General features: G+C 56.5%; 2 protein-coding genes across 5 annotated transcripts; one reads left to right on the top strand and one right to left on the bottom strand.

The window, feature by feature from the left end:
- Positions 1-1,266: 1,266 nt before the first annotated feature.
- Positions 1,267-13,295, bottom strand: YTHDF1 (YTH N6-methyladenosine RNA binding protein F1). Of its 4 annotated transcripts, none has more exons than XR_011489544.1 (6): positions 12,993-13,295; positions 12,741-12,765; positions 11,561-11,640; positions 4,515-6,035; positions 3,701-3,831; positions 1,267-1,521 (listed from the first exon to the last, which is right to left on the bottom strand). XR_011489544.1 is itself a non-coding variant. In XM_070472434.1 (5 exons), the coding sequence occupies exons 1-5, from the start codon at positions 13,017-13,019 to the stop codon at positions 1,495-1,497; spliced, it is 1,680 nt and encodes a 559-aa protein (XP_070328535.1). In that variant the 5' UTR covers positions 13,020-13,293; the 3' UTR covers positions 1,267-1,494. The 4 variants fall into 4 exon arrangements, 1 of the variants encoding a protein (XP_070328535.1); XR_011489546.1 differs by lacking the exon at positions 12,993-13,295 and adding an exon at positions 12,519-12,592 and having other exon boundaries at positions 12,741-12,888; XR_011489545.1 differs by lacking the exon at positions 12,741-12,765.
- Positions 13,296-23,239: 9,944 nt separating this feature from the next.
- BIRC7 (baculoviral IAP repeat containing 7) lies at positions 23,240-26,583 on the top strand. Its single transcript, XM_020875416.2, has 6 exons — positions 23,240-23,597; positions 24,363-24,462; positions 24,704-24,785; positions 24,892-24,937; positions 26,154-26,225; positions 26,390-26,583. The coding sequence occupies exons 1-6, from the start codon at positions 23,240-23,242 to the stop codon at positions 26,581-26,583; spliced, it is 852 nt and encodes a 283-aa protein (XP_020731075.1).
- Positions 26,584-27,534: the final 951 nt, after the last annotated feature.

Genomic DNA, 27,534 nt, shown 5'->3' with positions numbered 1-27,534 from the left:
CTGACCTCTGCCACTGACTGGCAGGAGCAGGTGGACGCCCTGGCACAGTGCGGCCGTCGGCACATTGCTCACCGACCATGTGCTGAGCCAGGAACCACATGCTCTCTGAGGCTGCCCGAGGACCGAGCACACGTGAGAAATGGAAGCAGACGTGGGGGACACACAGGCCTCTGGAGAGTTGAGTGAACCGGCTCTGCAGTTAAAACGTTAATTGGTAGAGGAGGGGTGAAGAATGAAGTGACAGAAGACTTGCTGAACGGCTATTGTTTATTAAGGCTTGTATTCTTCTAGAGAAAGTTATCCGATGTCGTCCGAGACTGCACAGGCGGTAACGGTTCAAAGAAAGTGACACGTTCTAAATACAAGTCTAAATAAAACTGTTTGCACTGTGACTCGGAGGGCCTGTCGAGCACAGTTTTCAGAAGCACCTGCACTCTGCCTGGGAGGCCCTCTGCTCGAATCGTGTGCGGTGAGCGTGAGGCAGGCATGCACACCACGTTCATGCTCTAACTCCCATGGCGAGTTCTTCAGTGGCCCCTCATTCCACAAAACATGACAGCAAATTAAGTTTCTAAAAGATTTTTTTTGTTTTACCCATTCAACAGGATAAAAGAAACTACAGACCCCACACACTGAACTTTACAACCAGGAGCATCATCCATCACACTGCTCTGGACTACCAGATCTCACGTTTAAAGCTCAGTATTATTGATATAAAAACGTGAAACAGCTCGAGGACTCTCCAGTGAAAAAAAGGGGGAAGTAAAATGGTCTGCACACAGAAGGAACCCCTCCGCACCTGGCCTGTGGTCACCTCCGACCAGGAACGCAGCAGACCCCAGGTGCACACGGAGGGAAGAGGCAGGTGCTCCAAGGAGAGAGCAGGTTCACCAAACTTTTCGAAAAACTGAAATTTATCCTCTGCCTAGTAGATTATCAAGTGGGCAGATGAGCATCTCAGACAGATAACAAAAGAAATGGCAAAGCAGCCAAACAAGGTGGTCATCAGCCTGGGGACTTCAGCATCCTGAAGGGAAGCAAAATTAAAACACAACACACAAAACGGCAGACAACTCATGGTGTCTTATGTTCAGTATTAAAGCAAAAGGGGTGAGAGACAAAAGGTCTCACATAAAAATGTTAAATGACTGTGAATATAAGAATAGGAACATGACGTTCCCCCAAAATAATAAATCTTTGGGATGAATTAGGTTTTTGTTTTTAAGGATACTTACATTTCGTGTTAGGTCAGTGTGATTGATAAGCTGACAAAAACATAGTCCTTTATTAGTGAGTTCTACAATACTATATGATACATAGAAAAAATACAAATGAATGCAGATTCATCTGGGCAAAAATAAACTACAAAGGACATAAAGATGTGAGCAGGCGAGCACTGCACGAGGCCAGCAGAGCCGCCGCCAGGATACAGCACCAGGCACACGCCCTCAGCCGCGCAGCCCCACGTCAGAGGCACGAGAGCCTGCTGCACCCTCACTGCTTGCTTCGACTCTGCCGTTCCTGCAAGGAAATGAGAGAGTGTAATACACGGACCATCGCGCACACAGACAACCTGCCTCCAAGTCCAGCTGATGTGGCCAGATCTGGACCCTGCTCCCCGCTTGGCCACCACCCACGGCAGCTCCAAGCTACAGGGTCCTGGCCACATGGGCCAGGCACCTCATAACCACTGACATGTGGTGACACCTGGGCAGGGAAGGCTCCTCTGGCGAGTTTGCTTCCTACTGCCCACAGGACCACCTTTCCCAGGGCGGGTGTGTGAGCAGCCTGTGAGCACAGTTCCAGCCCTCCACGTCCCCACATCTGCCCACCTGCTGAAAGCCATCTCAGCCCCTCCTTACGATGTGCCACTTGACTCGACTGCAAATGCGCCAACGTTCCCCGCCCGCGCCGCCCCCCCTCCTCCACTGCCCCTCTTGATAGGTGAAGCTGGGAAGGACCCTGCTGGGCAGAGGCTGGTCGATGACACAACACCCAAACAATCAAGAGTCACTACACGTGTATAGTATAATGCAGTAAAAACGCTCTCTTTTGCTAAAACTGACCTCAGGTACCTTCAGGTTAACAAGACCCCAATTCCCTGGTCCTCCATGTCATCACCCAGGGCTAGTCAACCTCAGGAGCACCTGCTGTACTTTTCTTACTATCCTCTTGTCCTGAAAAAGCCCCAAAATATGTGGCTGAGCAGGCAGGCTGTTGGACAGCTATGACTCCAGGAATTAACTGTGCCTCCCGACCCTGAACTCTGACTGGGAAACGCTAGGAGTTGTGTGTCCTACATCCTTCTAGAAAGAACCCAGATCCTGCCCCTCGTGGACAGCAAGGCCGGACTCTCTTCCGAGTTCAAAGTGGCTGCGGCTGAAGTGATGCTGACAAGGGCAGGCTTCTCCCACAGCCCCGACTCCCTCTAACCATGACAACGACCACCACCTTGAGATTGGAACAGCCCCTTCTCAGACCAAGCCCAACAGAGGCCGACTGTCTGCCTCCCCAGCAGAGGCTCAATCCTGACCCTCCATCTCTGCCCAGTTTTCCATGCAGTCACTATGTCTGCAGAGCTGACTGCGGGCAGCGGCCAGTCTGGTCGTATGAGGAACTCTCCAACGTGATTCTGTCACTTAAAACCTGCACTATTTTAAGCACCCTAGGGAGTGACCATCTCTAGATTTAAAGCCCAGAGGCTTGCAGGCCTGGGTCTGACCCAGCTGCCACAAGACCAGGTGCTTCCCAACAGAGCCAGCCCGCTTTCAGATGGACAGCTGAGGTGCAGGACAGTGGCACACCTGCAAAACGGCAAGCACATCTAACCTTTCAATGCAACACGTCGCTAGGTGTCACAATCATGTCAAACACCAGCTGATAAACAAAAAGACTACCTGAGCATCTCCAGGGTGGGCTTCCTGGTGATGGTGGCCCCACCAGCAAGCTCAGAGGTTACAAGGGAGCTGCTTCAACCCTCATCTCAGTCACATCTTTTTTAAGGACACACCCAATTCCTGCCAGGAAATCAGCACCAGTTGCCAACTCCAGAAGAAACCACAGGGACAAGTGTCCTGGTAGACATTTGTGGGGCCAAAACAAGACCCACCCACGTTCTTCTACAGCCCACAGAGCCGAGAGAGACCTGAGATCTCCCCAGGACAGCAACAGGTTGGAGTTCCAAGACGTGAATTAACCTAGCACTGACCCCTGTGGACAGATGCAGCTGGCTCATGGTGCCTGCTTCTGCAGTACCCCTGCCCCAGGGGGAGGGACAGCCCAGGTAAGCCTCCCAGCAAAGCCAGAGGACAGCCCTGCTAAGGAGACTCCCAGAGGAACAGCTGCAAGCCATGGGCCCCGAGGGTCTGGGCTTGGGTGGCTCCTCCATCTACCTGTTCCCGACATGCAAGCGCATCACCACAAGGCAAATTCCAGGACAGGGGTACCTCACACACTCACCAGGGCAGGGCAGAAGTCTACCCCTCAGCTCATTACAACCATCAGAACCAAGGGCCACAGCGCATGAGACACACATGTAGAGCCAGCATCTGGTCACCAGGGGCCTCAAGTCTCGTGAGCAAGACCTACATCCTATCCAGGCAAATTCAGCATCTCTGCGTTTCATTTCATCCCCATTTCACACTAACTGAAAATATAACAAGATATCTCTTTTCTGCCCCAAAGAGACAGTGGGACCAACCTGTTTCCAAAGCTTTGTAGGTGGTCAGTCTGTGTAACTTCCCAACTGCTACCAGCACTGTGCTCTATGTCCCATTTACAAGCCTTTCTGTCAAAAAACACTCAGGACACTGAATTTCCAGATGGGCAAAGCTTTTTTTTTTGGAAAAAAAAAAAAGACAAGGAAGACTATAAAGGGTTGAAAATCCACCTATTATCAACTGACATTTCATGAAAGAAAAGACATTTTAATACCAAAGCTGCAGGAAGAATCTCAGGCTCAACTCTTAACAAAATGGCTCTACTAAGTGTGTCACAGTGTCCCTTTCCTCCCCGTTTCTGGGCCAGTCTCCTACCAAGCAGACTCACCCCGTGCACTGTCACAGGAGATGGGGACCCGCTCAGAGACTAGTTCAAGGGTCTTTTGTTGTGCTTCCAGACACACACACTCCAGTTATGAACTGTCTGCATCCCAATCTCCCCTGCCAGCTGCTTACCAGATGGAGCAGATTCAAGTTTCCAGAAACTGCAGCATACTGGGTTTTTAAGACAAAAGAAATAAGCAGCCACTTCTAGACTGGAGTGTCCCCACTGCTGAGGGCCACGCCCAGGTGGGCCTTGGTGGGGGCATCTGGCCCAGCAGCCTCGCCCATCCACCCTGGGGCCACAGAACTCTATTTCTAAATGTTCCGGGCTGGACAGAGACTGGGAAGCCCTGTTCTAACGAGTCACCCAAGTCCTCTACAACAGTCTATGACCCAGTGTTTCTGAACAACTGGCTAGGACCCAGGTGCTGTGGTGACAGCTGCTCAACGTCTGTGTTGGGCCATGCTCACCTTGCGCACCACCTCCTCCTCCTCCTGGCGCCTCTCATAGTGGGAGAAGTCATCGAAGATGGAGGTGCTGTGCCTGTAGGAGGCGATGATCCGCAGCACCTGCCGCGCCTTCTCCAGGGGTACCTCTTGGGTGTCACGCGAGTTGGTGACCGGCTTGTTGTCGTTGTTTTCCAGTCGGATGTGCCGCAGCTGGCTGTTGGGCACGTCCTTCACGAAGATCCACTTCACGTCGAACTTGCCCTTCCACTTGTCCTGGGACCAGACCCCGGCGCTGGTGCCGTAGTCCACAGGCGACTTCATCTCAGCCACCCCGCAGAAATGGCCACTGCCATTGACGCTGAAGAGCAGGTAGACAGGCCCCTTGCTGCCCAGGGCACGGAAGGCACTGTCCAGGCGCCGGTTGCCATGCTCCGTGCTACACCAGAGCGAATACTTGATAGAGCGGTGCACGTCATCCTCCGAGTAACTCTTGATGATGAACACGCGCCCGCTCTTCAGGTTCCAGTCAAACTCCTTGGGGTTGTAACTGTGAGCGGCTTTCAGTTTTTCTAAGACGGGGTGGGACTCTGCGCTCAGGGTCGTGCTGGGCTGGGCGCTCCCAGGGGAGTTACTGTCACTGCTGGGGCCCCCGGTCTGCCCAAACGCCGCATTTCTGCTGCGAGGGGCAACCCAGCGGGTCTGGGGCAGCTGCTGGGGGGCCGTGTGTTGTGGTGGGGCTGGAAGGGGAGGTTGGGCGGGAAGAGGCTGCATGGCCGGCTGGGGCTGGGGGGCCACCGAGGAGGCTGGCACCTGCTGGGGGGCCGGGGCTTTGGGCACAGACCCCTTGTTGTCCCAAGTACCAATGTCCATATTATGTTTAATAGGTGGCGGGGGCAGCGCCCCCCCAATGGCAGGCCCACTCTTGGCCTTCATTTTCGGTTGTGGTTTGGCAGGTTTGCTGGCAATGGCAGCCCATGAGGTTGGCTTTGATACCGGCAGGGGCACATTGGTCCCACCATTGCCGGAAAGGATGCCCGTCATGGCCACACTGCTGACGACTGACCCTACCGTCTTGACCGCAGAGGTGGTGACGTCCCCAATCTTCAGGCCCACCATGCCCTGCTCCAGGCTGTTCATTCCTGGTGCCTTGTTGAGAGTATCACTGTGAAAGCCTGTCTGTCCGTCCACAATTGTGCCACCCAAGGAGCTCGGCGGGTAGGTGTAGCTGTTTCCATACGCTGAACTCTGAGCCTGTTGACCCTGAGACCCACTCGTCCCCCAGGCTGAAAACGCAGGATTTTCAGGGAAAAAATTGAACCTGTGCTGGTAGATGTTGCTCCCCAGTCCCCCAGGCTGCCCGAAAACGGCATCGTGCACGAAGTGGTGGTCTCCGTTACTGAGCTGTCCGTAGGTGGTGAGGTAGGGGATTGGAGGGTCCCCTCCTGTAGACCATGGTGCCTCGTTGAGGGAATAGGGGAATCCGATGGATGGTGGGTAATAGCTGGACAGGTAGGGGTCTGCCATGGAGGGGTAGCTGTTACTCTGCGGAAATAAGCATGGGAAAAGTTAGGCCGTGACATGGCAGAGACGCTACCGCGCCAAGCACATCCACTTCAGCGCAGGTGTGAGCAGCACTGACTCTGCACAATGGGAGCCCAGGCAGGACACAGAAGGTAAACATCCAGATGACCCACATGGCTACCCAAATGCTCAGTACCACTTGTTGTGATCGTGACTCAAGACAGGAAACGCCCCCCGCCCCGCCACTCTAAGAGTGACCACTCACAGGAAGCAGCCTGAGGGCAGGTCTCTGTCCTACAGCAGTAACGCTCGAGCGGGACACGGGCAGCACAGGCACAGGGTGACAAAGTGCTCGAGAGGCAGCAGGCATGTCTAACAGCAGCCCAGGATGCTCGCTGATGACTCACCTGATGGATACCTTTCCCACTCTCAACCCTCAGGACTCCTGCCCCTGTCAAGGGCCACCCCAGAGATCCCTCCACAGGCTTTTCTTGACATCTGCCTGGACCCCCAACCCTGAGCCCAAAGAGGTCTGGCCCCTCGTTTGCTGGGCAGGCTCTCAGAGGGGACCCAGCTATGGGGGATGGGCAAGTCTCCATAGCGTCTCCACATGCCAGGGCCCCCCTACTGGGAGAGCTAGGCGCCGAACCAGCCCTGCCCAACCCCTCCTGACATTGTCTGTCCCCACAGGACCATGGGGCACAAGCAGGCTGTGTGCAGTGACCTCTGGCACTGGGAACCACATCCATTTTCATTCCCATCTCACTGGCAGCCCAGTCCCACATCAGCCAGATCTCCCTCCAAACTCTTGAGAGTGAAGCAGCAGAGTAACAGGTGAAGCTGCCGGGATCAGCAGTCTGCATCCCCTCCTCACAAAGATGGGGCTCAAGGCCTTCCATATATGGTGCTTAGGCCGACTGTCCAGGCTCCAGGTCACAGGGCAACTGAGCTGTACTCACTCTGTGAGCTGGGCTGCAGGGCCGCCCACGGTTCAGGCTGCTTGTGATCACCCCAGCCCCTCGGAAGCCCGCCTGACCGCACCCTCGGGCTCTACAGACACGCTCCCCAGCTGGGCTCCTGAGACAGCAAACACGCTGTCTGCTTAGTCAGCCATGCAACCTGAGGTCAGGAGGCTCAAGCTTACCCGCCAGGGACATGGGTGCAGAGACCAAAGGGATAAAACAAACTGCCCACTTCCTCTGAGCACACTAACACCTCTGTATAACTATATCACGGGTCTAGTCAAAGGAGCAGTCCAGAACAAACTCAATCTTGAGGAGGACTCAGGTAAAACAACCCTGACGACTGCCTCTCACACAGGAGACGTCTAATTACAGCCTCTGTATAATTTAGGGCCTCAAAAAAGGAAGGTTGACAGGTCTTCAAGGCAGAGTTAGTCCAGTGATGGTAGAAAAAACACCTCCATATGTTGGACTCTTGCGGCACCTCCTTGTGACCAATAAGTCACAGTGATAAACAAAATGGACACTCCAAACAGTATAAACTCAGAGTTGTTGACAGTCAGCCCCAGGCAACCTTTTTCCAAAACCCAAACAGTAAAACACAATAAACCCATAAATTAATTCTACAATTAAGAGTTATTTTATACTTAAAACTTAGCCACGTTAGGAAAAAGAGTCTCTCATTCTCAATGACCAGAATCACCCTTTTAAAAGTTGAAATGTTTGATCCCTATATCCATTTTGCTGAGAAGAAAGAAATTCTGAAATTACTCAAATGCTTTAAGTTTCACAAACAATACAGTGACTCAACCATTACAATGACCAAAAGAAGGGACTGGAGGGGAAACAGAAAGGAGCCTCCAGAAGCCCAAGACACACACAACACCTGCGAAGCATGCTGAGGAGCATTCACATGGGGACAAGCCAGCTCGACCTCGCAGGATGGCATGTGAGAGACGGCGGACATGAGGTCTTGAGGTGATGCCACGCTGATCCCACAGGTGGAGGAACACCCCCCAGCACTTGAGGGGCTCTGCCCACATCTCATCAGAGGACACGACCAATGGCAAAGCTTTCGAAAAGGCTCCCAAACGGGTTTAAACCGACTACCAGTGAATCAGCACTAGAACTTGAAACGAGTCAATTTACACAACATTCTTTTCTTAGGAGGTGAACGTTTCTCATTACACCCAGAACAACTGAATTATTCAAGAGGAAAAGTGAAAAAGGTGACTTTCCCCCTTTCTGTCAGCCATCAGACGCTGCTGAGTCTGCCAAAAACCAGATGCTCGAGTGAAGACGCTGAGCCCCAGGGCCCCCTCCGTCCACACACTTGGCCCTCAGTCAGCCTGTAGCACTCACACCAAACTCAGAGGCACTGTCTCCAAAACTCTGAGCAGGAATTTTCTGGGTCCTTTCAGTCTTTCCTTACCTTTCAGAGGTAGAAACAGAGAACTAGAAAGCAGGAACACCCTGAGGAGAGCAAAGTCAGGACAACCTGGTAGCCCCAGAAAGTGAAAGTCGCTCAGTCGTGTCTGACTCTTTGTGACCCCATGGACTATACAGTCCATGGCATTCTCCAGGACAGAATACTGGAGTGAGTAGCTGTTCCCTTCTCCAGGGGATCTGCCTAACCCAGGGATTGAACCCGGGTCTCCCGCATTGCAGGCAGATTCTTTACCAGCTTAGCCACCAGGGAAGCCCAAGTATACTGGAGCGGATAGCCTATCCCTTCTCCAGCGAATCTTCCTGAGACCCAGGAACTGAACCGGGGTCTCCTGCATTACAGGCAGACTCTTTACCAGTTGAGCTACCAGGGAATCCCTAGGGCCCCACCCAAAGCCTCTCACCCTCACCCCTGGGTCCCCTACCCCAGCCCCGCTGTCCTCCCCTGTGCTTTCTCTACCCTCATCATTTCCAAAGTACTGACTGACGAGTATTTCAAGTCACAAAAGAAGATCCAGAGCTGCTACATAAGGATGCTCTTTGAGGCCACTAGGAAGAAAAACACACCAGAAGCAGGGACCCAGGGCCTATCCGAAGAAGGCAGATCTACCAGAGAGCAGTACAAGTCACCTAACTTAACTGACAGGTCTGCTTTTAAATGTTTTCCAAATCATTTGAAGCCTTAAGGTTTCCCAAACCAGAAAACCAGTGTCTCCAACTGGCTACTGCACAGTTCGATTAAAAAAAAATGTCTGGGTTAAAAAAAGACAGGTAAGCACCACAAGGCTGAAGAATATGCCCACAACCTCCACCTTAGCAACAGCTCTACAGGTGCACATGCATACCAGGGAAAGGTCACATAGAAAACTGCCTTCTTTAAACACATACAGCTCATCTCATGTCAACAACACCTCAGTAAAGGCTGAGCACACAGACGGGAAGTGGACACTCACTTCCCGGCCACACCAATCACCACTCAGGCCTCCTCACTAGCAGCCTGGAGGGATACAGCAGCAGAGCCCACATCTAGAGGAGGGACTCTTGATGGCATCACAGCCCTGGTGAAGACAGGAGTGGCACACACAGGACCCATGGACCCTGCTGCACACTTGGAGAGAAGTTCCGCCCCTCAGTCCACAGCCTGGCTCTGCCACTGGGCATAGCAGAGCCTCTCTGGCCCTCACGGTCTGTGTCCCTAATATGAAAAGGAGAGGAAAACCAGGATCTAAGAGCCCTCCTGAGTGGCAGGCTTCCTACACAATTGGGCATTTCTGGACAGTCTACTTTCAGTCAAGAGTTTTCTCAACAGAGTCCCTCTTAAGTGATGTGCTGTCTAGTCATCTTGCTGAAAACTGCACATCTTAACACGCAGAATGAAGGGGCTATTTTTTAAGTGTCCACTGACAGCACCAACCTACCCCAGTCTTTCCAAATGGCCTCCCCAGAGTAAGGCAGCTGGAGTACTCCACTGACATCAGAAAGTCACCTACTCAAAGATCCCTGGTGGTCCAGTGATGAAGAATCCACCGGCCAATGCAGGGAACATAGGTTCAATCCCTGCTCTGGGAAGATCCCACATGCCACAGAGCAAAGAAGTCCATGCACCACAACTATTGAGCCGGTGCTCTAGAGCCCATGAGCCACAACTACTGACCCCATGTGCAACAACTACTGAAGTCCACAGGCCCTAGAGCCCGTGCTCCATAATAAGAGAAACCACCACAATGAGAAGCTCACACACCACAACAAAGAGTAGCCCCTGCTCACTGCAACTAGAGAAAAGCCCACATGCAGCAATGAAGACGACCCAGAGCAGTCAAAAATAAATTTTAAAAGAAAAGAAAGTCATCTACTCTTTTTCAAAGCATCCTACCTTATGAAAATTTGTTTTAAGTGAAGCAACCTCCTCTCCCGATATTTTTGGTTAAAATTTAATACATAACACTGCTGGAGCAAATCATGCAAGAGAAATAAGTTTAAGTCTGCTCAACTTCCTGCCACACCTCAGGCTGAAAGGCCATCACAGAGCAGTCCCTTGTCCTGCCCAGAGGAGGGGTGGGTTCTTGGGGATGGGGTGGGGTGGGATGGGCTGTGTGTGGCCCTCAGCCTCTGTCCTGCCAAGTGGAGCAGGAAAGAGGAGAATGGAGAAAAGTCCTAAGACAATCCAGAGAAGAGCAGACAAGCAAGGAAACAGGCAGCCCAGCTTCATTCCACAGGAAAGAGGCAGAGCCTCATTTTATTCTAAAGCAAACATACACCATGCACTTTAGAAGTGGCAGATGTTTTGTTTAAACTTGAATTCAAACTAACCTAGTGGTTTTAGACAGGACAACGCAGCCCCCCCAGAAGACACCTGTGACATTTCTGGTTGTCACACGGGATGGCATGCAGATACTAATGACATTTCATGGATGCAGGCCCAGGAGGCTCCTAAACATCCTACAATGTGCAAGACGGCCCCCCAGACAGCACTTCAATCCACAATCCCCTTACTGCCAAGGCTAAGAAAATCTGCAACACCTAAGAGAACGGGTGGCTACAACCCATTAGGTACTGCCTTGAGCTCTAAGGGCACCCTGTCATCTCACCCTGCCCACAACGCTGTCAGGAGTCACCTCTTTAACTGTCTAGAGAAAAGTAAGCGAGCACAGAGGGGGCAAGCCATCAAGAAAGCGTCACAGTCAGCAGCGGCATGAAGAACCCAAAGATGGAGCCTCACTCCAGAGTCCTGCTCTAGCTGCTCCTAGATCAAAATTCCAATCACTCAGAGCTAAGAAAAAAAAAGTCACTGGAAAGCTTCAGAGAACTAAGTGCTGCTCCACTTTGTAAAACGCAATGCCATCGTTGACCCAGCAATACTGAGACCAACCAACTAGAATGCTGCATGCCTGCCAGCCCCGGTGGGACGTCATCTCCTCCAGAAAGAAGACCAGCTTCACTGCATTCATGCCCCACCTTCGATGTGACGCTGCTCTTCAAAACAAGCCTTTGTCAGCTTCTTACTTTACCTCTAGTACTTTATGGTCTGCATCTCTGTTCTTCAGGATGATAAAGTTAGAAATACAGTAGTAAGTGTGTATTTGCTTTTTAAAGCTCAGTTGAACTAAATGCAAATATGTTATAAAAAGATAAACTCACCTGGTTTGACTGTCCGGAAAGGTAGGGCTCAAAGTCATTGTCGTGAACGGTATCCTTCTGATGCAAAGATCCATTTTGTACTGCAAGAGAATTTGCAGCATATTACCTTTGAATTCTTAAAACACTGCTTTTAATCATAGAAATTGGAAAAACCCAAGTTTACGTCCATCAACTTCTAGAAATTGCTTTTACTTTAAAAATGGACACAGACGTTCGGAATTGATACACAACTAATTAGAAAAATGATAACAAAACTTTCAGTAACTTAGGTTATGATTTTTATGAAAATTAACTGGAATTTGGTAGACACTAACAAAACAGATGGACAGGGAGGCCTGGTGTGCTGTGATTCATGGGGTCGCAAAGAGTTGGACAGGACTAACAACTGAACAAAACAAAGGTGCAGATGAGACAATGCCAGGAACTCATAATCCGGATTTGGTAAAGGTGATGCATTCAAAGGTCTTTGTATGCCCAGCAAGGAGTGGGGAGTGAGGCCAGGAAGCTGTAACTGGACGTCTCTGAACTATTATCTGGCTGCACTCTTACTTTCCACTGTCACCATACTCAGCCAGGAAAGGAGGGGAAGGTAAAGAAGTGCTGGGCCTTCTCCAATCTCCAAACGTGATAACCCTATTTGGTTACACCCGAGGCACACACACCCTGGTTCAAAATAGTCTACGGAGTAAACATGAAGCGTCACCAGTTTTCCCAGGAGTGAGTTCTGGGAGTGGACCCCAAGCCAGACTATCCCAAGAGATTACAGGACACTCAAAAGACAGAGGCTTGAACTACTGGGGTAAGGCGCCAGAATTACAGGGCCAAAGGCCAGCCCCACGCCTGGGGTCACGGACAGGAGGGTCGCTCAGCCCCTGGGCTCCTTCCCTCCCCGCCCCCCCACCCCCGACCCTGCGGAAAGAGGGAACGACGGAATTACTCTCCCCGTCGATTTACTTACTTCTTGAAAAGTCCCTGTTTTCGACCTGTTTCGTCTCCCCCAGTATCAAATTCCGAAGTTTTCTCTCCCTGAAGCTGAGAGAGGAAAACTCCGCGGTCCTGGCCGCCGCTTCGGAGACCTCTCTCCCCCCAATACACGTGCACCGGGTCTCGGAGAGCGCTGCCCCCTCCGCTCTCGGGCCCCTCTGCCCCGGTCCCCGGCTGCCATACCGACTTCGCTCACCTTTATTATCTTGTCCTTTTGTTCTCTGATTCGCCGCAGGCCGGACATGCGAACGGACAGCACCCGGAGAGAAGAAACACAACTTATCCACCAGAACCCCTCCCGGCGGGCGGCGCGCTCCGGCCCGAACCGGTCCGTGGCCCCAGGCGACGGCGCTCCGGCCCCGTGACCCCAGCCCGACCCCTTCTCCGGCCCCGCGAGCGGCCCCCGCGACCCCGCCGCCCGGCCCCGCGACCTCGGTCCCGCCGCTACCTGGGGGTCCACGCTGGTGGCCGACATGCTTCATGAACAACCGGCGCGGTGCGGGGCCAGGGCGCCCGCCGGCTCGGGCCTCCCCGCGAGGCCGGGCCTGTCACCCGAGCTCTCGCGGCCCCGGGCCCGCCGCCTCCTCCCCAGGCGCCGGCCAGCCGGGCGGCGGCGGCGGCGGCGGCTGCCGGGCGCGCGGGCCGCTCGTGGGCGGGCGCGAGGCGGCTAGCGGGACGGAACGTACTGTCTAGGCGCCGACTTCAATGGCGGTAGCGACGGCAGCGGCAGCGGCTGGGACCAGGCGGCACGACGTCACTAGCGCGGGGCAGGCCGGGAGGTCGACGTGCAGCCACGCGCCGCGCCTGCGCGCTGCCCCCCGGCGGGACGGATATCGCGCCCTGGTCCCAGTCTTGCGCGGCAGGATGGGGCGAGCCGCGGCAGTCAAGTGGGCATGTCCTGGAGCGCCGCGGGCCCCGCCCCGCAGGTGTGCTCCTGTCTGGCTTCGCTCCCGCAGCCACAAAGGTGGCAATGATGCTGCGGCTGCACGGCGCTTGCCGGCACAGGTTGGCACAGATTGTGAGCCCGGGGGCAACCCCCGCGCTTGTCCCTCAGGTGTGAAGAAGAGCAACCCGCGAGTGCGAGCATCCACCGAAAGCCACTTTCAGCGGGCTGCGGTCCGCTCTACCCCACAGCTCGCCCCAAACGACCCGCCAACAACCCTCGGAGGTTAGCGGTCCTCCGGGTGGCTGCTCCTGGACTTCTGCAGGCTCTGTCCCCATGGCGCCCTGGGCTCGGGCCTCCTGAGATTGCCACCTAGCGAGCGCTCTCTTGGGTCTCCTTGGGCTCTCCAGCTTAGAACCAGTTTGCATTTAGATTCTTGACCTCGAATTTCACCACAGGGAAGAAAACAGTTCAGCGCTGCACTTTGCCCTAGTCCAGGACCTGCTCAGGGCATTAGAGTCTCTATTGGGGAATGGAGAAACCCTTCCTGCCCTCCTTCCTGAAGGGACATCACTTCCCACTCATCACTCACTCCCACCATATCCCACACCAGGCCCCCATCCTGGACGCCTAGCCGGCCTCCCAACCCCTGTGGCCCTGCTCCAACATGGCTTCCAAGTGGGTCTCTTCTTTTCCAGCTCTGGCATTTGTAACATCGTTCCAAGGCCGAGATCTGCTGAAGGTGAAAGGCCTGGAATGCTGGCTCTCCCACCTTCTGGTGGCCCCAAGTGTCCCTGGCTCTCTGCCTGTGTCTCACACGAGCTTCTCCCTGTGTTGTGTCTCTGAAACTTCCTCTTCCTATGAGGACACTGTCATTGGATTTGGGGCCACCCTAATCCAGTGTGACCTCATCTTAGCTTCATTGTATTTGCACATACCCTATTTTTAAAATAAGGCCATACTCACAGGTACCCAATGGACAGGAGTCTGGGAGTTCACTGTTCAGCCAGGACAGGGATCACAAATGATGTCAACTGAAACATTTGAGGTGCTCAACAGGGGCTGAGCCGTGGAAGGACTAGCCCCTGAAACTACAGGCCTCAGGTGGTGCAGCCACACCAGCCTGCTGGCCAGGGAAGAGGCAGGCAGGATCTGAGAGCCACCACTGGACCTACCCCAGACTGCCACCCAGCCAGCTGGGAAATCTGGCAGTGGTCCTCACTGATATTGTGGGGTGGAGTAGCGTGAGGATCTCCCAGAGCAGGGAGCAGAGGGTTCTCGGAGGCCCAATGTAGAGATTTTGTGGGCCCAGCATTGGGGCTGCGGCCCCCTAGACCAGCCCCGAGGGGAAGCTTTTCCTCTGGCAAACCAGCGGACACAGGAAGGATGGAGTCACGGAGTCTGGAGATGGGCTTCCTGTTCCTGGTCAGGCCGTGAACGGAGTGAGAGAAACTGTCCCAGCTCCTGGCACAGGGAGGGGATGTGGGGGCCTCAAGTGGTGGTGACCAGCTCAGGCTTTGGAGCAAACCGGGACCTCTGGGGAGAGGGTGGCCTGACCCAAGATCTGTGCTGGAACCATACTGGCTCTCCCCACTGCCCAGAACACTCTGCTCCCACCCTCCCCCACCTGACCCCTGGTCGCCCTTCAGCTTTGGGGAGGAGCCACATCCATGCAGGCACATGACTCAGGGGTTTCCTGCCAGGAGGTCCATCAGAGAGAGCCCATTGTATACTGGGCCCCCCAGGCCCCTACTCCCTGCCATACCCAGCTGGGATAGGATTGTCTAAATGTTTCTACAAATGATTTTAAAAGGTTTGATTTTCTATTTATTTCAAAGGCACATAAGTCCATGGTTAAAAACCTCACCTAGAACTTCCTCAGCAGTCCAGTGGTTAGGATTCAGTTCTTTCACTGCTGTAGCCCTTGGTTTCGATCCCTGATGGCGGGGAACTAAGATCCCCCAAGACACATGACACTGCCAAAAACAAACACACCTATCTGTGTACTCAGAGGAACAAGGTGGGAGGCAGGCCTTTCTAGCCTCGCTGACCCCGATGCACATGCACACCTGTGCAGGGACACCAAGAAGGAGGTGCCTGCAGGCAGGATCACCAGGTCAAAGGGCACGCATATTGGCCACCTGCAAGGTGTTAGAACTGGCAGGTCACCCCCAGAAGAGGCCTGTGGATTCACCAGCAGGTAGACCTTCCCCCAACTGGGAGAGGGGCCTTAAGGGTATAGGCCCTGAGTTCAGGTGACCCCCCTGGCTGCAGCAAACAGCCCCACTGGGGTTGGACAGAACTCACCCAACAGCTGGCCTCCTGGGGCCTGCAAACAAAGACACCTGTTCACCCGAGGGATGATGGAGGTGCCTGTGCTGGCATCGGCCACTCCCCGGTCCCCTTCTCACCTGAGCTTGGGGCCCATGGCCTCCTTCCAGAAACCTCCTCCTCTGTACGTTCTCTGGAGCTGCTGCATACCTCGTAAACCTGCTCTTCCTGCTCCTGGCTCCAGAGGAAACTTGACGGGTCTCCTGTGATTTACAGAACATCTTTGAAACCACCTCTCTTCAAATGTCTCGTTGGGTCACTAATTCCCTAAGTGTTAACTGAGCGCGACTACGTGCCCTGCACATGTGGGGTTCTGGGGATAGAAGCAGTCCTTCCTCCTTGCCACCCCACCCCCTCGTGGGGGATACCTCACAGCCTGCAAAGTGCTGGTTGACTATTCATTGAGGGGAAGGCTCAAGAGCAGAGATGCTGCCCCATGACCCAGAGGAGAGAGAGGTGAGGGTGAACAGAGCACCTTGGACCAGAGCTGAGATGGAGCCAGGAGGGGTGACTGGCTGGGGTCTGTCCCTGAATGGACTCAGGACAGGCAGACACTCACCAGCCAGGACTGGGAGCCAGGGCACAGAACTGGCTGCCCACCCACTGGAAAAGGAGCTCCCACAGTCTGGGTCATGCCCCTGTCCACTGCTGAGTGCTGGGAAGACAGCTCGGCATAGGAGAGACGCACAATCTAACAGAGAGCAAATGAGTGAGATAGAAGTGGTTCTGGCTTCCTGGAGCTGCTAAGCCTCCCAGAAGCTAAAGCTTTCCCAGGCCATGCAGCTAATCCGTGGCCAGCTGGAGGCAAGGCTGGGCTCTTCCCTTGGGTGGTGTCTGAGCTCCACGTGGTCAAGGGCCTCAGCAGCAAACCATCATCTGTCTCCAGAGACAGTACCAGGTGGTGTGGGGCCCGGCTATTTCTCAGGTATGATAGCAGGACTCACCCTATGCGGTGGTTGATATAACAGCAGGGAATATGTTGCTCTGCAGCGTCCTCCCAACTCAGGAGGCATCAACCTGGGCAGTGAGGTGATGCAGGCGAGCTCCCAGTCCTGTGGGGCTGCCATAGTGCTGGGCGAAACCTGGGCCCTTGTTTCAAAAGCCGGAAGAGCCTTCCCTTCCCTCTGCCATCTCTCTGTGACCCACAGTATATTATTTATTATCTGCTGTTTAATGTTGGGGGGGCTCACAGAGGGGACACAGACCCTGGTAGACACCTGGGGCCCATCTCTATTAATCAGTGTCCCTCTGTGTTCACCCCATCAGACCCCTCCCGAGGCAAGGGGAAGTGATGGTCACTGGTGGGGGGACAGGGAAGTGGGCAGCCAAGAATTGGTCCTAGAGGAAGGGCTGTTGGGAGACCCCAAATCCCTGCCATGTGCCCCTGTGTCCCAGTGGATGGCACTTTGTTGTTGTTGTTTAGTCGCTAAGTTTTGTCTGACTCTTCAGGACCCTATGGACTGCAGCACTCCAGGCTTCCCCATCCTTCACCATCTTCTAGAGTTTGCCCAAGTTGATGTCCATTGAATCGGTGATGTCACCCAACCATCTCATCCTCTGTTGCCCTCTTCTCTTTCTGCCTTTTATCTTTCCCAGCATTAGGGTTTCTCCAATGAACCAGCTCTTCGCATCAGGTGTCCAAAGGATTGGAGCTTCAGCATCAGTCCTTCCAAAGAGTATTCAGGGTTGATTTCATTTGACTAGTTTGATTTCCTTGCCTTCCACAGGACTCTCAAGAGTTTTCTCCAGCACCACAGCTCGAAAGCATCAATCAGATGGCACTTTAAAAAGCATACATTCAAAGACAGAAGTATTAAGACTGTCAAGATTGTGACCACAGAGCTTTAACCCCCAAGTGCCAGCTCATCTCAGTGTGGGTCAAATGCTTGAGGCCCCAGGACACCACGAGGACTCTCTACTAGAGGTCCACGGAGATCAGGGACCATGGGAGTAGTGTGGCCACAAAACGAGGGAAGGGGCAGCACCTGGAGAAGAAGCCAAGGGCCAGTGTGACAAGACCTAGCAAGACACATCAAGGGCTGTGGGTGGGCTGGGCGCCAGGGGAGGGCAGGCAGCTGGGGCAGGAGTGAGGGGCCAGCCCCGGGGAAGGGACTGGCACTGGGAGGGGTCCTGGGGCAGGGGAGGAGAATCGCGCTGGACAGACAGCCCTCCTGTGTGAGAAAGGACACCCCCAGCCTGCAGCAATTGTCCCGGGACAGAGAAGGCCCTCTGCACAGCTCTCCAGACGTCTCATCACCCCCTTCTGTCTAGCGGCACATTCTGCTAAAATTCTGGGGAGTCCCTCCCCGCCCTCCCTGTGTGTTTAAAGGTGGGCACCTCACCTGGTCCCATCGCCAGCCCAGTATAGCGGCTGGGCCCCCTGACGTGAGATGCCTCTGGCGGCTGAGCTGTGAGCGCAGGAGCTGTCGGTGGTCATTCACTGGAGGTTCCGGACTCCGCCTTCCCGCCTTTCCCTCCCTCCCTCCCCTCCTCAGTCCACGCCCTCCCCGCCCCTACCCCGCACTGGCCTCCCGACTGAGGTTCAGGGGCACCAGGGCTTGGGGAAGGGGCAGGAACGAGTCAGGCTCAGCTGTGCTGGGTCCTCTTCAGAGACAAGCCGGTCGTCCTGCCCAGGCCTGGGGCCGCGTGCGCCCAGGAAACCGTCTGATTCCACAAGCCCAGGCGATGGGGACTGGGGCGCCTAGGCAGCCTGGAAGCTGTGGTCCACACAGCCGCTCGCGGGCGGGGCCCACCTCAGCCAGCGGGGAGACGCGCGGGATTAGGCTGGCGGCCCTGGCGCTCGCTTTCCCCGGGCGCCCCCTGCTGGTGTCTTGCGGCTCTGCCCGCGACTCTCGCCGCAGGCCTGGAGTCACCAGCCTGGACCGGCTGCTGCTGCGGTTGCACAAGCCCCAAGGCCCCAGAGCAGGGGTGCCTGGGCCAGAACCCTGCAGAAGCACACCCAACATCTGCGCCTTGCCCACCCCCTCTGGCTGCTTTCTGCATTGACCCCCAAATAGAGCCCCCCCCCCCCCAGTCTTGGTTCAGGGTCTGCTCTGAGGGGGCTCCACCCCAGCCTCAGGTGTTAGGTGGGTTAGTGCACAGCACACTTTCCTAAAGGCGAGTTTAAAAAGCCGTCCTCCACCCTCTCCCTCCCCCTCCTTCCTCCCTCCCCTCTCCCTCCACCCAGTCCTCCACAAGGAGTTGGGTCCAGGTGGGGCATGCCCCGCCATGTGGGGTCTGCCTACAGATCCTCTGAGGCTGAGTGTAGGTGGGGAAGGTAGGGGCCCCTGTCCAGGCCTCCAGCCCACACCTGCTCTGCCGTACTTGCCTGGTACCCTGTGGTCACCCGGAGTTCTGGCTCTGTGGCCACAGGTCAGGTGGTGCCTGGGACAGCCAGGTTCCCAGACCCTCGAGTCAGGAACTCATGCAGCTCTTTTCTCAGCCAGGAGAAAGGTGGGGTTAGGGTGCAGAGATGGGCCCCCACTCCCCTTTCCCAGGGGAGTCTGTGGTGCCCTAGCTGGATCAGTAGGCCCAGCATCCTAGCACTGTTTCCTGGAAACTGAGGAGACTGGAGGGGGGGCCAAGGCCTGGACCTGACAGAGATTGACGAGCACCCTCCCCTGCTTGGTGCTGACCCAGGTCCAGGCCTCGGAAGCCTCATTCCAGGGGAATAAGTCCAGTAGGTCTACCCACCACCCACATGGCCCTGGCCCCTGCCGTCCTGAAGGAAAGCCAGAGCACGTTCGAATAGCTGCATGGACTTTTTCCGTATAAGTTTTCTCAGGTGAGCATGTGGCTCTCGGGGAGACAGGTGCTGTGATGATGCTGGTCTGGTTGCCACCATTCTTGCCTGGCCTTCCCAGGCCAGGCCCCATCAAGATGGCGGGACCCCTAAGCTGGGGATATTCCTCTTCAACCCCAGCTGGTTCTGAATCTTTTTTTGGTTTTTTTTTTTTTTTGGTTCTGAATCTTTTGAAGAGAGTAGGGGTGTGGTCTGACTCCAGGAGCAAATTGTATGGGGTCTTGGATCATCTCTGGGCTCCTGTCTCTAAACAGGTTGGGATGACCTACCTGCCTTCTCCCTTCTGGCATCATCCTGCTTGGGAAGATTTCATTGTAAAGAAGTGAAATGCACCCCCCCCACCCCTGGCAAGACCGTCGGGGGGAGCCATCCGAGGCATCGGCCAATACTCATTCATGTTTAAAAACTGACATACACAAAAAAAGAAGCCAAAATCAAAACCACCCCAGTGAAAGTGTTAGTCGCTCAGTCACGTCCAACTCTTTGTGACCCCATGAACTGTAGCCTACCAGGCTCCTCTGTCCATGGGATTCTCCGGGCAAGAATACTGGAGTAGGTAGCCATTCCCTTCTCCAGGGATTTTTCCCAATTCAGGGATCGAACCTAGGTCCTCTGCATTGCAGGCAGATTCTTTACCACCTGATCCACCAGGGAAGCTGCCCCCTATCAAAAAAAAAAAAAAAAAACTCAGTATGTGCCCATTAAAAAAAAAAAAGCTGGCATACAGCATTAAGTGAGGAAAAGGGGCAAACGTACAGAGTATGTCTGAAAGAAAACAGCAAAACAGTAACAGCAGAACCTTCCCAGTGGAGGGGAGGCTGATGGCTTTTTTCTGTTGCTTCTTTTGAAATAACTGTAAATTCCCAGAGAGTTGCAAAGAAACATGTGGGGCTCCAGGGAACTCCAGCACAAGCAGCTGTCAGACAAGGTCCATTCTGGAAACCAGCCGTGGTGGTGCCAGAGCTGGTTCAGATGTTGACTTCTATTTTCTTCATACTTTCAGTATTTTCAAAATTTCTGGAACAAGGGTATGATTGTTATTTTTAGCTCCTGATTTCTTTCTATTTAATTGAATAAATAATACTTGAATAACTCCTTGTATTGGGAATTTCAACCATGGATGCAAACAAGCAAAGAGGCCAAGGCTGGTCCTCCTCTGAGATGCCTACGGCTCTGCTTGTGACCCTCTCAGCCCCTCGTCTGTGCAGCCCCACACTTGGATGTACTTGCAGAAATACCTGCTTCCTGGTGTGTGTACAATATTGGGGGGGTTCCCTCAGCTCAAGTACTGTGGCCCCCCTCTTCCTGGGGAGATCCCACCATGAGGTGGGTGGCGCCTGGAGAATGAATGTTTGGAATTTTCAGAACTATGGGAGCTTGTTTCTCCTCTCCCAGCCCCCAAACTTCAGGATCCGAGGGAACAGGCTGTAGACGTGCCTCTGGAGGGTCGCTGCCCTTGCTGCCAGTCCATCTCAGAGGATTCTCAGACTGGCCAGTCCCCACCTCCAGAGGGTTCAGAGCAAACCTGGGGACTGTGATTTCCCTGCTGAGATAGGAGTGGTTGGAGAGCCAGCACCTGGGAACCCTGGTCCTCCTCCCCATCCACCGAAGGGTGGGGGTGGGTAGGGCAGAGGGCTGTCCCAACGTGGGCACTCGCTCCTGAGTTTTGCTGGAGTGACTAGAAGTAGCGATGTTTCCACACAGGCTGGGGAGCTGGAGTAGAGAGGGCGAGGACTAGGATCCCGAGGCATCTCGCTGGGAGGTCCCAGTTGGGGCCCATGTGTCCTGGGAGACTCAGCCCACCTTCTCCAGTTGCCCACTCACCCCTCATCCCATGGTCCACTAACCAGGATGGGCAGCCCAGGCCCAGGAGCCCAGGAGGGGTATAGCTGCCAGGCCACATGCTTCACTAGGGTTTCCTGCAGGTAAACCCAGAGCCCAGAGCCAAGCCGCTGGGCAGCTGCCCAGAGCCAGGTGGCTCAGGCTGGGGAGAGGATTCCTAGGACTCTGTGGGACCCTGGCCACATGGGGCTGAGTGGCTGGTGTAGCCAGGATGCCTATGGGGTCCTCTTGAGGGTGAGACTGCAGCCCTCCCTCCCAGAAATAGGATGCAGGCCCGGGCTCTGGGCTCCTTGGTCTGTGTTGGGTTCATGCAGCTCCATGCCCAGTGGGGTGGTGGTGGTTTGAGGGTCGCTCGGGGACATGGTAGGGCTGCAGGCCTGGGTGAGAACGCCTCTCCCTCCTCCCTCTTTGTGACCCTCACTGTGCCTGGCCCACCCTGCCAGTCCGGCATTGGGGCAGGTGATCCCCTCCTCCCCCATCCTTATCAGGGTCCCACAGAGCCTGTTCCCCTTTGCCCTGCTCTAGGGAGCAGGGAGGAGGTTTGTGCTCTGGGGAGGGGGCTGTGGGGGGCAGGGCCCGCACCATATCTGGTCTTCCTCTTTGTCCCTTCCACCCTGGAGCCTTTCTGTCCTTGGGACCCTGCTCTGCCCACCGGGGTTACAGTCCTTCTCATCTTCCATCACTGGTGGGTTTGGGGACACTGGGGCCATTGAGCCTGGGCTCTGACCAGGATTGAGGGCAGCCCACCCAGAGAAGGGGGACCCCCATGTGGCCAATGGCTTTTACTTGAGCCTGGAGCCACCCGGGGACCCCCAGACCAGAAGCTGGAGCTCCCTGGGCTAGCTGGGCACACACCTAGTAGGGAGGGGGCAGGCAGGAGGGCCAGGCTCAGAGAGGGGTGGTTTGGTCACCCCTGGTGACTGGAGGTACAGGGAGCTGGACTTGTGGCCCCTGGTGGCTGGGCCACAGTGCCTCGGGGATGCAGTTCAAATGGGAAGACTGACCTTACTGTGTGTGGCTCCCCCTCCGGATCCCTCGGCGGCTAAGGCTGAGGGCGGAGACAGAACCTTCGAGGCCCGAGGGCAGGAGCCGCTGCATGGCCTGCTGAGGGTCTCCTGCCCAGCTGGACCAGGCACAGGGATGGCTTGGGCCCCTTTGGGCTCCAGGGTTCTGAGAACATCCAGGTAATCCACTCCAGATTACCAAACCCTTCACTAGGCGCCCCTGGGTCCGTGGCTGCCCCACGTCCCTGTAGTGGGCACTGCCCTCCCCTCCCCAGGCAGCACTGACTGTCACCTGGAAACTTCTGCTTTCAGAGGCTCCCCTGGCTCCCAGCCCAGAAACCAGGAGCATAACCCGAGCATAACAGGGAGCATAAGCCACCCCTGCCCCTCCCCCACTGAGGTCCCAGAGCCAGTACCAGCCCTCTGCCACCTTGGAAGGGGTCTCTGTGCTCTAGTCCCTCCCCTTGTGCCAAGAGACCCTGCCCTGCCCTGCAGAGCAGAGTGAGAACCACTGCCCCCACCATGGGGGCCTTGTTGCTGAGGCCCCCGCCAGGGGCCCCGTGACACAGTCCCGCTGCAGCAAGCATGTGACACAGGCTGCCACGCTGGTCCCTTCCAGAACGTGGCGGGCCCCAAAGGCCCCTGGTTGCTCCCCCTCCCGGGGCATCTGGGGGGCAGGACTGTGGCTGCCCTACTGTTGGGAGTAAAGGCCACTGCTGTCCCCCAGCAAGACACAGGGGTCAGGAAGCTGGGGCGAGCTGGCTGGGCAGATTCCAGAACTGGCCACCCAGGGCCGTCACTCGTCGGAACTCGTCGGAGCTGCTGTCTTCGCTATGGGGCCTGAGGACAGGACCAAGTGCTGGTGCTATGGCCCAGAGCCAAGCCACTGGGCAGCTGGCGGCCGCCCCACCCGGGGGCAACATGGACCCCACTCTCTGTGCAACCCCCCCCGGGGCCAGGGCACTGATAGTGCTCTGTCCTGTGGAGGCCGGGACCACATGGATGGGCAGATCCTGGGCCAGCTGCGCCCGCTGGCAGAGGAGGAGGAGGAAGATGGCGCTGCCCTGGCCCCAAGGCCTGCCTTCCCCGGGATGGGCTCAGAGGAGCTGCGGCTGGCCTCCTTCTACGACTGGCCGCTGAGCGCCGTGGTGCCGCCAGAGCTGCTGGCCGCTGCCGGCTTCTTCCACACCGGTGAGTCCCGGGGGTCCCCACGGCCCTTCTATACCTGCTCCATGCACTGCAGTCTCTCTTGTGCTTCAGACCTGGGGAGACGCCAGAATAACACGGAGCAGTTAGACCTGTGCTGGGGGGATGACTGTTGGTGTCAGAAGTGCCAGGAGGAGGAACGGGAGGTGTGGGGATATCCACCAGCCCTGAGGTCCATGGAGAGCTCTCAGAGGGCTGGTGGTGTGGGTTGCCTGTAGCAGCCCCCGATCTGTGGTTTCTGCTCCAAATTTGTTGATTGTAGGGGGTGAGGCAGGGGTGATGGCCATGGGGGTAGAGAGATGAGGTCCCTGTTCCCGTTTAGGGAGTTTTGAGCCCTTAAAACCAAGCCTGGATGCACACAATCCCCCTTTTTTACATCACTGGGAATCCATCCTAAGAGGGGGCATCCTAAGGTGGGGCAGAGGTGCAGGGTGGGGGGCACCAGGGCTCCCCACACCTTCCCCCCACATGCCCTCCCCCAACACACACCTGGATCCTGGCAAGTGCCCCAAGCATGGTATCCCCCCATCCCACCTTTGAGAAACGAGGTGCATGTGAATTCCAAGGAGAATGCCAGGCAAAGTGATGGCCAAGGCCAGTGGGAGCCCCCAAGGCTCACAAATAACCCCAGAGAGCCCTGCCCTAGAAGAAAAGGCCACCTGGGAGCCCTGACCCCAGCCCGGGGGGGGGAACCCCTGGCCATACAAAGGACCTAGTGTGGTCAAGACCAGTGTCTCTGCCCCACCTCAGGCCAGCAGGACAAGGTGAGGTGCTTCTTCTGCTACGGGGGTCTGCAGAGCTGGGAGCAAGGCGACGACCCCTGGACAGAGCACGCCAGATGGTTCCCCAGGTACCACCTCCCCTCCCCAGTCCCAGGGTGTCTCGGGGACTGGGGTGGGGGGACTCTCTGGGGACAGAACTTCTATTTCTCCCTTGATGTTCAAAACTCTCTTCAAAACAGCTTCCCAGCAAGCCCACCACCGGGGCAGGGGTGGGGGAAGCAGGGGTCCCTGGGCTCCACCTGTACACTGCAGGGTCCTCTGATAGCCCAAGCCTACTGCCCATGGGGCCTCTGAACCTGCTTTCTTCAGATGTGAATTCCTGCTCCGGACAAAAGGAAGAGACTTTGTCTACAGGGTCCAGGAGTCCTGTTGCTGCTCACCGGGCTCCTGGGTGAGTCCTTCCTGCCCTTAGGGCTTCGGGGGGTGGTGGTGAGGGGCCCGCCCCACCCCTGCTCCTCCTCCTGCTCAGGACACAGGGGTTCTCTGACTCCTTCCAGGACCGGTCGGAGGAACCAGAAGATGCGGATCCTGCCACCCCCTCAGGTGAGCTGGGATGCGCGGCCTGTGCTAGCTCCCTTGGGCACCTCTGGCCCACACCATGACCGGCTCACTGGGTGTGCCCCCTGCAGGACAGCAGGGCAAGTGAAGGCCGCTTGGCCCGACCTGAGGGTGTGCTGCTTGGGCTTGCTTCACCGGGGCTTCACACAGGCACTGCGTGTGTGTCCAGGGCTCCAGGGAGGCCAAAGCTGTCCCCTGCTACCCCTGAACTGGCTGCCATGGGTATGGCCAGTCCTGAGACTGGCAGAGGGGCATAGCAGGAAAGGCTGCCATCAGCCAACCGTGCCTGAGAGCTGACCAGTCGCTGCCTCCATCACACGGAGAGGCCGGCGCTCTGCCCTCTGTCGGTGCCCATGGTCTGAGGGGCTCCAGGCTCGGGTCCATACTGTGCTACCTGAGCCTCAGTGCCCTAAGCCATGAAGTGGGCCTGGTGCCAACCTCACTTGGGATCAAACAAGAGTCTGTGTGCCACCCCGGGAGCAGTACCTGGCTCTTGGTCAACTTCGGTGATCAGGTTTACATCTTCCCTGTAACGTGGCACCTCTGACAAAGGCCCTGGGAACACAGCTCTGGACGTAGAGGCAGCGGTCATGATGGCGCCAGGGCCCCTTGTAATGACGACGTGGCCCTGGTGAGAGGCCACAGTGGCCGGCCGCTGCCTCTGCTGGCACCCCGAGGCCACAGCCTCTGCCTGCGCTTGGCCCAGCACCCCTCGTTCTGCCTTGCAGATATGGGGGGTGGCCAGGAGCGGCCGGCGTGGAGCCAGTGCCCAGCAGTACAGGCCGTGCTTCGCATGGGCTTCAGGCCGGGCCAAGTGCAAGGGCTGCTGCAGCGCAAGTACCACCGGGTGATGCCTACCGGCATGTCCACGTCGCAGCTGGTAGCCGACCTGCTCCAGGAAGAGGATGGGGGCCGGGTGGTGGGGGCCAGAGGTATGTTCCTGTCTCTGGGCATGGCCCACCTCTCCTTCCTTATTCCCTCTGGGCACAGATGCCCCTGCTGCCCCCGTGGTGCCAGGCACACAGCGTCCATCACCACTGCACAAGGGGCTGGATGGGCAGAGTCCTGGTGGAAAGTGAACTCTGGGACACTGGTGTGCTGCGGGTGGGGGAGCTGGGGCTAGACCCGGCCTGTGGCCTGTTGGCTGGGGGCCAGGCCTCAGGTCCCCTGGGAACCTCTCGTCTGTTCTAATTGCCCACAGCTCCTGTCCCCCCAGGGCCTGAGCTGCTCACACCCAGAATAGAGGCTCAGGTGCAGAGTGCCCTGGAGTCAGGTGAGGGTGAGAGCCATCTGGGGTCGGGCGGGGCTGGCCCTCCTGCACTCCACGGTGGGGGTGGGCACTCCCCGTTTGGCCTGCCTTGCCCCTCAGCCAGTACAGAGGGCAGAGGTCAAGGTGTGGGCACGGTGTCACAGGTCCCCCCGGGGGAGAACCAGGAGGAGCGCAGGATGCAGAGGAGCAGCTGCGGCGCCTTCGGGAGGAGCGGACATGCAGGGTGTGCCTGGACCGCACAGTGGGTGTCGTCTTCGTGCCCTGCGGTCACCTGGCCTGTGCAGAGTGCGCGCCCAGCCTGCATCAGTGCCCCATCTGCAGGGCCCCCGTCCGCAGCTGCGTGCGCACCTTCCTGTCCTAGGCCAGGTGAGCGTGCGGCTCCTGTGGTCCTGACTTGGGGTCGCCTACGGGGATGGGGGTGGCAGGAGGCAGCACCTCCATCCCCACTCCCTGGCCCTGGCAGACAACGCAGGTCAACCCCATGCCTTCCCCTGATGCTCAGAGACTTGCTCTGAGTCCTTCTCAACACACCATCCCGGGGCGCCACGACCACTCTGCTTGGGCACCTGTCTGCCTTGGTTTTCCTAGTGGTTGAGGGGATAAAGCCTCCTATCCAACTGGGCATACAGGGTGGCAGCCAGGCCAAGGGGAGGACCGCCTTGGAGGCACGTGGAGAAAAGCAGGATGCCCTTGTCAGGAGGAAGGGCTGGGGTCTTCCTGAGCACAAGACCCTGACGGGGCTCTCAAGCTGGGAGCTGAGGCCGATGGAAATGCACAGTGGGTGGGGGAGGGGTCCATGACCCTCCGATGTTCATGGGGGGCAGGAGCCGTGACCCTCCAGGGTTCCCAAAGGCCACTGAGCCCCAAGATCTCTCCAAGAATCTTCCAGTGGGGGAGAAGTGGCAGGGAAGGGAACTCCCTGGGGGCTGAGAGACCCCAGCTGCATGGAGAAGCATGTGGAGCTGTGGACTCAGCCCTTCTCCCCTCCAGGAGCTGTGAGCTGAGGCGCCCTGAACTGGCATCCACCACTGACCAGTCCTGTGTGGAAGATGGAGCTGCGGGCGGCTTGGCGTGGGGAGGTGGGGGCTGCTTTACCTAAGCATGGATGCTTCAGAAGAGTCAAAATAAAGCATGGATTTTCCCTGGACAGTGCCCAGCAGCCTCTGTTCCAGAACAGCCAGTGCCCTCCCCTCCACTCAGCCTCCTCCCCTCCACCCTGTCCCCTCCCCTCCACCCTGCCCCCTCTTGCCTCACCTCACTAGCAGGGCAGCACAACCGGTCAGGTCCATTCCAGGCCATTCCCGCCTCCCCT

The sequence above is a fragment of the Odocoileus virginianus genome, chromosome 9 (assembly GCF_023699985.2).
Source record: "Odocoileus virginianus isolate 20LAN1187 ecotype Illinois chromosome 9, Ovbor_1.2, whole genome shotgun sequence".
NCBI lineage: Eukaryota > Metazoa > Chordata > Mammalia > Artiodactyla > Cervidae > Odocoileus > Odocoileus virginianus.
The sequence above is the reverse complement of the archived record's forward strand: the minus strand, read 5'-3'. Positions and strand labels throughout refer to the sequence as shown.

Excerpts from the sequence above, each read along its gene's own strand:
- YTHDF1 (XM_070472434.1), bottom strand. The coding sequence starts at position 13,019 with ATGTCGGCCACCAGCGTGGACCCCCAG. Across the intron at positions 12,766-12,992 it reads CCACCAGCGTGGACCCCCAG|AGAACAAAAGGACAAGATAA; the intron begins GTAGCGGCGGGA and ends GCGGCGAATCAG. Across the intron at positions 11,641-12,740 it reads AAAAGGACAAGATAATAAAG|TACAAAATGGATCTTTGCAT; the intron begins GTGAGCGAAGTC and ends ATTCTCTTGCAG.
- BIRC7 (XM_020875416.2), top strand. The coding sequence starts at position 23,240 with ATGGGGCCTGAGGACAGGACCAAGTGCTGGTGCTATGGCCCAGAGCCA. Across the intron at positions 24,463-24,703 it reads CACGCCAGATGGTTCCCCAG|ATGTGAATTCCTGCTCCGGA; the intron begins GTACCACCTCCC and ends TGCTTTCTTCAG. Across the intron at positions 24,938-26,153 it reads GGATCCTGCCACCCCCTCAG|CTCCTGTCCCCCCAGGGCCT; the intron begins GTGAGCTGGGAT and ends AATTGCCCACAG.